This window comes from Natator depressus, chromosome 11, assembly GCF_965152275.1.
Source record: "Natator depressus isolate rNatDep1 chromosome 11, rNatDep2.hap1, whole genome shotgun sequence".
NCBI lineage: Eukaryota > Metazoa > Chordata > Testudines > Cheloniidae > Natator > Natator depressus.
In genome coordinates this window covers 44,373,811-44,386,239 of record NC_134244.1, presented here as the reverse complement: position 1 = coordinate 44,386,239, position 12,429 = coordinate 44,373,811, and the positions used below count along the sequence as shown (strand labels likewise).

General features: G+C 43.0%; 1 protein-coding gene across 4 annotated transcripts in view; it reads right to left on the bottom strand.

The window, feature by feature from the left end:
- Window positions 1-12,429, bottom strand: part of OSBPL6 (oxysterol binding protein like 6) — a 247,104-nt gene that overhangs the window by 40,093 nt on the left and 194,582 nt on the right. For 2 of the 4 annotated variants that reach the window (XM_074967668.1, XM_074967670.1), the window contains 2 exons: window positions 12,012-12,134; window positions 10,984-11,088 (listed from right to left, as the gene is read on the bottom strand). In XM_074967668.1, coding sequence (XP_074823769.1) covers window positions 10,984-11,088; window positions 12,012-12,134 — 228 coding nt within the window. Of the gene's footprint in view, window positions 1-9,642; window positions 11,089-12,011; window positions 12,135-12,429 lie in introns of those variants that run through there. The other 2 variants (XM_074967672.1, XM_074967671.1) reach the window with 2 other exon arrangements.

The following is a 12,429-nucleotide window of genomic DNA, read 5'->3' as shown; positions in this document are numbered from 1 at the left end:
TCCAACCCCCTGCTCAAAGCAGGACCAATCCCCAACTAAATCATCCCCGCCAGGGCTTTGTCAAGCCTGACCTTAAAAACTTCTAAGGAAGGACATTCCACCACCTCCCTAGGTAACGCATTCCACTGTTTCACCACCCTCCTAGTGAAAAAGTTTTTCCTAAGATCCAACCTAAACCTCCCTCACTGCAACTTGAGACCATTATTCCTCGTTCTGTCATCTGCTACCACTGAGAACAGTCTAGATCCATCCTCTTTGGAACCCCCTTTCAGGTAGTTGAAAGCAGCTATCAAATCCCCCCTCATTCTTCTCTTCCGCAGAATAAACAATCCCAGTTCCTTCAGCCACTCCTCGTAAGTCATGTGTTCCAGTCCCCTAATCATTTTTGTTGCCCTCCGCTGGACGTTTTCCAATTTTTCCACATCCTTCTTGTAGTGTGGGGCCCAAAACTGGACACAGTACTCCAGATGAGGCCTCACCAATGTCGAATAGAGGGGAACGATCACGTCCCTCGATCTGCTGGCAATGCCCCTACTTATACATCCCAAAATGCCATTGGCCTTCTTGGCAACAATGGCACACTGTTGACTCATATCCAGCTTCTCGTCCACTGTAACCCCTAGGTCCTTTTCTGCAGACCTGCTGCCTAGCCATTCCGTCAGATGGAATATGCAATCTTGCAACAATGAACAGTTCTCCATTAGTCCATGCTTCTTTCTTTTAAAGTAAAAATAATGTGAATGACTACAAGATAAAAAAAATATTCTCTGTCAAAACCTCCTAGACAAATAGCTTATATCTCAAGCACTCACAGGAAAACAAAATGCTAAAAGAGGAACTATTACATTGATGTATAAATGAAAGAGCCCCATCCTGAGTGGTGTTGAGTGCCTTTAACTCCCACTGAAGCCAATGGGCATTGCAGGTGCTCAGCACCTCCGAGGATCAGAATCCAAGTTTCCCCAGTTGTTTTTACTTTCCGCATGGTAAAGTTATATTTTCTCTCTTTAAGACGCTTTTGAAATTCTCATTGACATTCTAATTAGTGATGAGCAAACCCTGAGAGAGACAGCCTGAGCATTTTTTGATTACACCTGCAAATTTTTATTTTGCTAAGCCTCTCCAACCACAACACAATGAATTCCTATCTATCACTGTCACCCCACTGTGCACAATGCTAGTTTCTGGATTATGGATAGGGTGAGCCGGGTGGTTCTTTGAGATATGCCTCAGATATAATGGATGCATTTTACATGACTTAAAAAGTGTGTATGTGTGTGTTTGTGCTTTGTTTGGTCCCCTTAGTCTTCTGCTGCAGAAGTGGAACCTAGTTGTTTGATCCTTTCAACCTTAGTGATCAGTTTACCTTGTTTTATAGTTTCACTTGAAACAGACTTTTTAAAATGAAAGCTGAGACTCTCCTTTACATTTCTAGTGTTTACAATAAGGAGAAATCACAGCCTTCTCAGGGACCCAAAGACCTCAACAGATTCTCAGATTCGGAAAGGTTTGGATGAGCACTATAATATCTGGATGTTTATCTGAACTTTTTGAGAAAAGCTGAATGTACTGAGATTTCTGCTCATCTCCAGCTGCCGTAAAAAGTCTCAGGCCAGGCCCAACATCCTACTTATACCTTTAATGTATTCTTTACAAACTGGACCACATTAAACCCTATTACATTCCTATAGGGCTTATTCTCATTGTCTCTATGACCCGTTCATTCTCAATTTCCCCTTAACCAGCTTCTCTTTCCTCTACCATTTTAGACTTCCCCGTTACCTTTGCCCTTGATGTAAATCTTGCTGTCAGCTGCTAATGTGATCCTATACTCTACACTGCTTTTCTTTGGCATGGATTGTATTCTGAAGCACTTCAGGGAAATACTATGGGCCCCAAGATCACAGTATCACAGAACTCTGAAGGCACTACTAGTAGCATGAAAACTAGGTGAGCACTTTAAGGATGGAGAGGAGGTAGTGGGGCTAGCAGAATAGGTGTGTGGGAAGGGGAACAATTTATTCAGGCAGACATATGGCCTGAAGTACAGAATAGGATAATAGTGAGATAAGGGGAAAGATGGGTAGGTGAGAAAAAAAATCATGCATAGCTAAGACAGAAGAGGGAGGAAGGCAGTATTTCTGGATGGTTCAATATTTTCTTTGGAACTAGTCCTTCAATCCCTAATGTAAACTCTTTTATCAAGGCTTCATCAGCAGCGTTTCTTACTGGAAATTCTTCATAATTTAAACTTCATATTCTTTATGCATCAATATTTTACTGCTGCTAGCATGGGAGTAAGTGGAGTTCTAGCTAGTTACTATGGCATACATTTCTTCAGTCAAGCAGAAGCATGAATTGAGGAAAAAACAAGGTAGTATACCTTCTTCTTCAAGTGCTGGGTCCAAATGTGGGTGCACATGTGAGCCATGCACTGGAGCCGAAAGATTCTGTAGCAGTGTCCATTGACCGGCACATGCATTGTACGTCCACCTCATGTTTGCAGCTGAGGCTACAACAGGCCATGCAGGGTCGACACCATTCCACTTCCCTCTTATTGCCGCATGGCTAGAGTCAGAACCCCTGTCCATTCGCACCCTCAGCTTTGTGAGAGAGTGATTTCTTGTCTGTTTGCTACGTGTAGATATTTGTATACAGTTGTTCATAGTGTTATCTAGTTGTACTCAGTGGTGGATTAACACACAGGCGCACGGGGCTCAAGCCCAAGGGCCCCAGCCAATTTGGGGGCCCCTAGAAAAATCTTGTGTTTATTTTTAGCTGTTTTTGAATTTTAAGTACATAAGCTAAAATATTTTTCCAAGGTTTTTGCTTTTAAATATGTAGTATGTATGATTCTTTTTCAGTCACTTCTCAACAAACTTTGAGACACTCCTGTTGCAATATGCAAATGACCTGCCACATGATTGGTCAGATGCCAACAGTTTCCGTTAGAATTGACAGACAGTAAAAAAGAATCTTACCGCCCCTGTATTTGTTTAGGAAACCCAGAGTACGGCTTGGTGTCACTTAAGAAGGAGTGTTAAGAGAAAGCTGAAACAAGCAAAGGAGGTTAAAGAAGTTGCTTTGCTACAAAAGTTACTAGCAATAAATCAATACTTCAAGGAGAGAGAGAGAAAGGAGAAACAGTGGATAAAGATGACAAGGTTGGTTTGACAGCCACTATTGCTGGCAGTGGTGGCCTTGGCCTTCAAGAGGAGGAAACTATAGATCAGGACCTGCCAGAGGCAGGCAAGCCAGGACTGAGTTATGCAGGTGAGACAAATGCAATGCAATCAGATGAATTTAGCAGTGATCCTGCCTTGTGGAATAACATTGATGAAAATTTCAGGAGTTTTTTGGATTGCTGTGGGTTCACCTGCTTCTTGTCAAAACAAAAACATTAAAAATTTCTCTGCTTCTGCTCGGGTGACTGGACAGAAGACGTGTTGGCTGTCTGAAGACCTATTCTCTTGTCAGCTGCACAACAGTGAATCTATTATGTGAGACTGCTTATTTACTCACTGGAAATGTTTACTGCTTTGCCTGCAAACTTGTTTCAACCAAAACATATGCCTTTATTGAACAATTGAGTGATTTGGAACACCCTGCACGTTTTTCTGAACACGAGAAAAGCTTGGCCCACTGAAATTGTATGCTGGCATGGATACGGCATGCAAAGGCAACAGGTACAGTTGGTGTGGGCCTAGCTCAGCAGTTTCAGGCAGAATGTCAGTACTGGAGAGATGTCCTTAAGCATGTTGTAGCAGTTATTAAGTTCTTAAGTGAGCATGGACTCACGTTCCATTGCCACAATGGAATAACTTTGAGACACTGTTCTTAAAAGGGTTTAAAATGACCAGCTTGCAGTTACAGAAAAGTGACATCAACCTGAATGCAGTAGTTCAGTTACTGCAATCACTAGAATCATTTGTGGCTTCTCTATGAGAAGAATTTGAGAATTTTGAAAATGCTGCTAAAAACACATGCAAGACTCTTTCACAGAAATATCAAAGTGATCCAACTCTCAAAAACAAAAACAGCAGATGACTCGGGACAACCTGAGGTTTTATTTGAGGGAATATAAAAGTTTCACACTGAGACTTTTTTGGTTGTAATCGACAAGTTATTAAGCTTGTCTTCATTGCCAACTGGATGCATATAGGTTGTTGAACGACCGCTTTGGAGTACTATTTGAAAACAACTTGCTGGACATTTCTGACATTCACAAGTGTGCCACTGAACTGGCTGCAGTTTACCCCAGTGACTTGGAAAAAAATTTTTCCCAATGAACTCATACAGTTCAAATTCTTTGTACAAATGAAAGTTTTCAGGCAAAGCGACCTTCAATCGATATTCCCTAATGTGAATGTTGCTCTCAGAATTTTCTTGACCCTACCAGTTACAAATTGAGAAGGAGAATGTACGTTTTCGAAGATGGCAAGGATAAAAAATGAACTGAGAACAACAATGCAGTAAAAGCATCTGAATGCATTATCTCTAACGGCAATTGAGTCAGAACTGGTTTGACAAATGGACTTTGGTGACATTATACATGATTTTTCCTCCCTCAAAACTCAGGAGAAAACAATCATTTGAAAGGTAAGACATATTTTATATCATGTTTAATGTTTTTGTATTTTTGGTTACATAATGTGATAGTATTATTAAAAGGTAAATTTAATGGGTATATAAAAGAGAGACATTTACAGGATATTAAGTGTAGCACATTTTCCCCATTGCTATGTACAGATGCTCCTGGGAATGACACGCAAAGTCGGCCTGTCATCAGTTTGCTAAGCTTCTCTCAGTTCAATAGATGGTGGCAAAAGGGATCTTTGATGGGCTAAACGTCACAGAATCAAAATAGTAACACGTAATCTCTTTAACAGGAATGTGAAACTTTAAGGATGTGCTTACTAAATCAGAGAATAATCAATCCAAATGTGAAATAATAAATGGATTATAGAGGGTTTGTTTAAATAATTACTCAAATAAATATAGTATTTTGTTGTTTAATGTTTCAGGCCTGATAAACAATTGACATGGATAGTGTGTTGCTTAATTTAATTAAGATAAGGTATTGGTGAACTTGTATTAGAGACTATTGGCTTGGCCTGTATGTTTTTCTTGTAGTTTACCACAGTGAGCGATGTAAAAAAATGTTTTAATGTTTCATTGCTACTCTGATAACAGGGAGGATATTCACAGGTGCTAATAGTTTTTAAATAAGAGTCTACAAGAGCACTAAAGTTTTAACATTATTTCATTTCGAGTTATTTTACATATATTGCATGCATCTAAGCCAATTTCCAAAACCATATTCATTTTCTATGTAGAAAAATTGAGCAGTTAATTTAGGCATACTGAACTGGGATATGATTTGCTTTATTATTAATGCAGTGTGTAAACACTGAATGGAGTCTTTGTATTAATGCATTTTGATACATTTGTGTTTTTAATGGGATATGGAAGACCCAAATGTTCTTTGTGCCCAGGGCCCCAATAAATCTTAATCCACCTCCGATTGTAGCTTCCAGTTCACAGGTAGTTGGTGTAGTTTTCTTTCTTCGCCCTCAGAGGCGGGGGGAACCCCAAACGGGACAATGCCCTGGAATCCAGGCTTCCAGAACTGTGCCTCCTGCCTGCACCCCTTTTCACCAGGGCTGTAATGCTCAGGATGGCCCACATCGCCACCCAATGTGCAATCTGTAAATCCTTCCTGCCACGGACGCAGGAGTCCTGAGAACTTTGACTTCGGGAGTTCCTCATGGAAGAGGCAACAGTACAGTACAAGCGCCGGCTCCGATCACTGCACTGGCACCTGCACGCCTATGCCTGTACTGCCGATGCCGCCTGGACCCTTGGGGTCATCCCATGCAACTCCTCGTACTTCTAGCCGCCTTAACCCGCTGATGTCTACTGAAGAACGGCTGCTCCTGTACCCTGGTTCTCCTCTGCTTCCTGGACCACTGAACATCTCTGTCCTTCCTGGCAGATGAACCATTGTTGCTGCTGCTGGAGTGGTGCATCCCTTTTCCCCACCTCGACCCTCTGGTACCAATGGCACCGCCATTGCTGGAACTGTCCTCCAAGTTCGAGGGCTTCATTCTCACCGGCCCCACAACAGAATTCAGAGTCATGGCACAGACCTCCTCACTTGCCCCCTTATGATCCTGGTGCAGACCACCCATGCTCGGAGACCCTTACTACTGGGCACCTTAAGATCCTTACCAAGCATGCCCCGCCCTGTCTGTAGCTTCGTACCAGCTGTCCCCAGTGTGCCCTCCGGTGCCCTCTGTGTATGGGAAGGAGGAAGGAGAGATGGAACCGGGACTGCCAGTTCTCACAGTGGCCTGTTCCTTCCCAGATGAGGCACTCATTCTGACCTCTCTGTCCCCACCAGACGACTGCCACCAATATCAGGAACCAATGGCTGGACATCCTCCAACCCCAGGTACCCTCATGGATGGTTCTCCCCACTAACTGCAACCAGCTCAGATGATATGACAGACCTCTGCCTCCTGAGCCCCTGACCCGAAGAGAGCAGAGAGATGGTACTTTGTCCCCGCCAAAGACGTGGAGTTTCTCTTTACTCACCCACCCCTAACTCCTTGGTGGTCTGGCTCTCAACATGAAGGACACCTATTTCCACATCGATATTCACCCAGCCCATTGCAAGTTCTTCCTCTTCACACTGGGGCACAGCCACTACCAATTCCAAGTCCTGCCCTTTGGCACAGCAATGGCTCCACACATATTCACCGAAGTCTTCGCTGTTGTAGCAACACAGATGTGCAGTCTCAGCTACTCTGGTTTCCCTTACCTGGAAGAATGGCTCCTTGTTGCACTTTCCGACCCCCGCCTACTCTCCGCCATCCTCTACTCTCCATGCATCTCTCAGGATCTGCTTCAACAAGGAGAAGTCAGTCCTCATCCCTACCTAGACGATAGACTTTACTGGGGCCTGGCTCGACTTCATCGCAGCATGGGCCTTCCTTCTGGCTGACCACTTCGCCACCATCATGAATCAAATTGCAGGACTGCGCTGCAACCCCCGCATCACTATCTGCTGCTGCTTCCCCCTTCTTGGACATCTGACAGCGTGCACCTTAGTTATGCCACATGCCCGTCTTCACATGCGTTGCCTTCAGCTTGGCTCCTCTCTGTCAACAGACCACAATGTGACCACCTGGACAGCAAGATCCTGATTCCCCAGCCGGCACTGCTGTCCTTCATCTGGTGGACCAACTCCACCCACGTGCTGGTCAGTACTCCCTTCAAGCCACCCACACCACAAACCAGGCTCACAACAGATGCCTCCCTCACGGGTGGGGGCGCTTTCTAGGCAGCCACATGGCGCATGGCATCTGGATGCCTTGAGAAGCCAGGGTGCACTTAAACCTCATAGAACTGCGTTCAGTCTATCTCACCTGCCAGACATTTCTTCCCCACATATGGGCCAAACACATCCAATTGCTCTCTGACAACACTGCAGTGGTGGTCTACATCAACAAACAGGGCGGGGCAAGAACTCCCTCCCTCTGTCCATCCATCTCTTGAACTAGGGCATCAAACATCAGGTCACAGTCCAGGCTATGTATCTCCCTGGCACCCACCAATGTGCTCAGTAGGATGCTCTACCTGAATCACGAGTGGGAACTGCACGACAATACCCTCTGGTACCTTTTCCATAAGTGGGGCACACTGTGATGGGATCTCTACGCCACTCGTGAGAACCACTAACTTCCGATTTACTGTTCCAGGGGAGCTGTGCAGGAGGACTCGCAGGGCGATGCCCTTTTCCTCCCTGGATGGACTCTCTCCACTCCGCCTTTCCCATATCCCTCTCCCGCAAATCCTACGCAAGATTCGCCGGGATCGAGCCATGTTTTGGCCCCGCCAGCTTTGGTTCATGGACCTCCTGAACCTCTCCACCCGAACGCCACCTCACCTCCACACACTACCTGATCTCCTCACACAGGACTGGGGCCAACTCTGACATCCCAAACCTGGCCATCTTCACCTCACAGCTTGGTTTTTGGACAGAGCTTGGAGATAAACAGAGCATGCTCCACCCCGTGTGACGTATCCTCACCCAGAGAAAGCGGGTATTCACCATAACCTGCTTGTGATGTTATTGACATGAACTGTGACCGTATAGGTCATTGTTGCAACCATTGTTGGTCCCCTATAGATGAACGAAACCTTTTACAAAGGAGGTAAAGTAAGGTGTCTATGGAAAGGTTGTAATTTGCTGGTTATGCTTATGCTGATACTACCTCTTACACCTCCTCCAGCTGCTTCTCCCAAGCTCCATCACCTCTTTCTTCTCTGGGTTTGACCCTCATCCATACCCCAAAGTCATCTGAGGTGAGCTGAACAGGCTGGATTTGAATCTTGTTACATATAGCTTGACATTTCTCAAGCGAAAAAAGGGTTGCCCATACTGTTTGGGAAGGGGCTGAGGGAACAGAAGAGGAGTCAAAGGACTCTCATCTACTGGATTTTTTGTCCTTTCTCTTTCCCTTTTTTTGCCTTTTTAACATTTTTAGAGTGCTGTGGGAGTGCTGAAGCTCTGCTTCAGCTTTGGTGTGGCCTTTTGTGGCTTACCTTTCTCAGGGTCTGGAGCCCTCTGAAGAGGTCTTCCTCATAATCCTCTCTCACTGGGTCCCATTTCCCATGGGGAGGAGTGAATTCTTGTCCAACCCTTCCTGGTTAGCTTGGGAGGAAGGGCCCTGCTTCTTTCCCCAGGGTGCTCAGGATCCACTTTAAGACTTGGATGGAGGGACTGGTGGTCCCGCAAGCCTCTCCTCTTTGTTCTGCAAGGGTCTTCTGTTACTTATCCCTGGCTCAAGTGGTCAGGGTCCTCCTTGCTTTTAGAGCTTCTCCCTGCTCTGCACTGGGAGTTCTGGTACATTTTTCCCCGGCTGAAGCCACAGTTGCCTTGGTGGGAAGAATACCCCACCTAGCTTTTCGATTAGCAGCCCTCGGCCCTAATGGAATTAGAGTTGGTTGGCTGGGTGCAGGCTGGACACAACTCACTGTCTGCCGAGCCTGGGAAGGCTGCCTCACAAACAGAGCACTGCTTGGCTTTAACCCTGTGTTTTCTTGGCTGCTCTGCCATGCTTACAGAGCGGCAGAAGAGCCAACAGGGAAACACTGCAGTGGATGCTCAGCAAGGGTTAAACTACTGAAGGTGTAACTGACCCAGGAAGGAGGAGGAAAGGGGAAGAGGAGAACACTGCTCCCCACTGCCCCAAAACTGGGCAGAAACAACTCAAATTGAAAGGTAAGGGTCAGCGCAAGAGAAACCAACACCATCTGCTGCCATGGAGGCAGAAAACCTGGCGGTAAGAAGGAGCAGAGGGATCCTGTCCAGAGCATGAGGCACCAAAACACTGATCTGCCTCCACGAAGCTGCAGAGAGAGAAGAGAAGCCCAGATGTCCAGAACTGTGGGAAATGCTGAGCTGCAGAAAAAGTAAATATACCATGTATATGCGAAAAGATGTGAGACATGTGTACACATAGAAGTGTCATCAGGACATTCAGAAGATGTATACAGGTAAATGTAATTTACTTAAACACCAGATGCATTAATAGAAGACTAGATCCCACAGTATGGAATAAAAATTTTTATCTAATAAAACTTTCTTTAATAATATTTGCCCTCTGTGGTTATGCATTTCAGTCATTTTTTCAGATAGAAAGTGCCCAGCCTCCTTCCATAGACATTGAACTGTGGCATAAAAACATTTAAGAGTCCTGTTTCTCAATCAAAAACTATAGAATCACTTTATGAAAAACTGTAAAAATTAATTTTGCATAAAAGGTATTTTGACAACACAAAAAGCCATTAACCCAGCACGCATGAGTGCCTCTACCCATCCCCCAAACAAATTCAGCTAAGAAATTCAGGTTGGGAGTGGACACAGACAAACAGACCAGTAAAGTATAGTGTGCATGACAGAAAGTGCCCGTTATGTTTATAGTGCTATCCAGCGCCTGGAGAGAAACCAGAAAACCTCCTATTAAATCCTTCTGTGTTTCTAATACTGTTGCAAACCTACAGTGAATTCTAATTGTATAAACAGTTATGGGGAAATGTGAGAAAGTGTGAGGCCATGTCAAATCAGTGGCACATATGATAAATATATCACAGCATTACGCATGTTGGATATGAATTTTCCGACTAACAACCCAGATGCATTTACCAAAACTGTCACAAAGTTAGCTAGTTTTCCTGTTTCAGTCTGATTACATAACCAGCTTCGCAAAGCTAAAGCATGTACAGCAGGTCACTTTCCCTTCTCATCAGTTTAGGTGGATTTTATTTTTAATAATACATGATCGCCAATATTTAGAATATGAATAAAATCTGCCGCTCACACAAGCCTAAGAATACATATTTTAAAATGACTTATTGGATATCTTCATGTTTTGTTTAAGGCATGAACAATGGCATATGAATGGGAACAGCTTCCAGAAAAGCATTATGTCTTTTTGACAAGGCCAGTCCAAGCACATCCCACTAAAGGACTAGCCTCAAGCTGGAAATGATAGACTGTTGTAACACAAGAGTTTTTAACAAAATAAGTTAAAACAAAATTTTTTTTTCTTGCATTTTGTTTGTTTGTTGTTACTCTCAATGTCTGTTTTAAGCACCAGTTGCAATTTTGTGTATTTCAACCTCTTCTGAACAACTTTGGATAATGTATCTGCTTCCTTTGTTTTGCATTTTAAATACATGAAACTTTAAAGGTTATTTTTAAATGGCTGCTGCAAAATAAAAAGGATCCAAAAGTGGTCAGGGACCTGGTCTAATGCACTTTCGAAAGTCCATTATAAAGATGAATATAAAAGCAAATGGTAGGTTTTCTGTAGACCCACAAACCACATTTAGCTATAAGAAACATATTGTGCATAGTTATTATTTTTTTCTTCAGAGAGTGATATGTTTACTAGATCTACATTCTTAGTTTACCAGAGTATGGGGGTTTCTACTTTACTAAAGCCAGGATCCTTTCGCAGTTCCCAATAGGTGTCATTAGAAACCCAGCTCTCTCTTTGATTGGCATCGATAACTTTTCTGCAAAAGCAAAAAAAGACAAAACAAACCCAGATGAAAATTGTCTTAATAAAGGTTTGATTTAATATTTTAAAAGGATAAAGCATAAACATCAGAGATTTAAAAATAAAACAATTTCATAACCTGTGTTAAAAGTGAAGGCATTTTAGAATATCTAAGGATCCAATTCTACCATCTGATTCATAGAACCCTGCACCCATGTGAAGCCCTATTGACTTCAATGGACTCTGCGTGTGTGTATGTGTCCAACCATGTAGACCAAATTGCAAGATGGGAGCCTGATTTACTTCCACCATTTGTGCTGTTTGTTTCCTTTCTGCATTTCACTCATTTTCTACAATAAAATTAAGCCAATCATTTTCACCAGTCAAGGGAATGTTTTAATTAAAGCAAAACAAAAACCACACTACCTCTCCCCGCAAAAACAAAACAAAAACCAGAGTAATTACAATTTGAAAAACTACCTTAAAAATTCTGTTCAAGTTGTTTTAAACCTTCTTTCCACCATCACTTTCTTTTTTTAAATTACACAGGTAAATTTAGGACAAAAATGAGTTGATACATTTCCTTTGGTATTTCCTTCTCCACTATTAAGTTTGAGGCACACTGGCAGGGTGATCTGAAGAAATTTTTAAGGCTATTGCCCACGTCTTACTTCTCTTGTGGACTAACTGGGAATGTCAGCTTCCTAGTTTGGTTAGCCAGTATTAAATTAATTTAAAAATATGTTAAAATTGCTTCAGACACGGGTCAGAGATCTGAAAATATTTCTTGGAATTGGATTGTTTCCATCTTTTCACTTCTTTATTACACTACCCTGGGCCTGCCTATTTAAGAGGCAGATGCCCTCTGCATTGACCTCTTATGTTGGTGGCTGAACAGAAAACAAATTGTAGACTTATTACTGAAATTGCTTTACTCACTTAAAAAATTTTGGTTTGTATTCAATGTTGTTCTCCTCCATGTTCCGCCTTCGACTTCTCTGGAGTTCCTCTATTCTTTGCTTTTCTGTGGCTGCTGCTTCTACATTTCCTTCTTCCAAAAGTCTATACAGATAACAATGGATCTTTTAGTAAATATACAATCTCATCTTCTGTAAAAGCACATTGTATAACAACATTGCCAGAAAAACATTCATCCCAGAAAACAAGGCCAGAAGCCTAGAAAAGCTATTTGTCCTTGAAAAGAGCTACTGAGTTCTATGCACCAGCTTTAAGGCCATTCAAAAAGTAAAATTATTTAATTTATACTTCGGAATCTGAAATATAATTTCTTAGTCTTGTTTACATTTTCAGCTCCTCAGAGCAAGCCTCCTACTCTCTGCACAAACAACAGGATAGG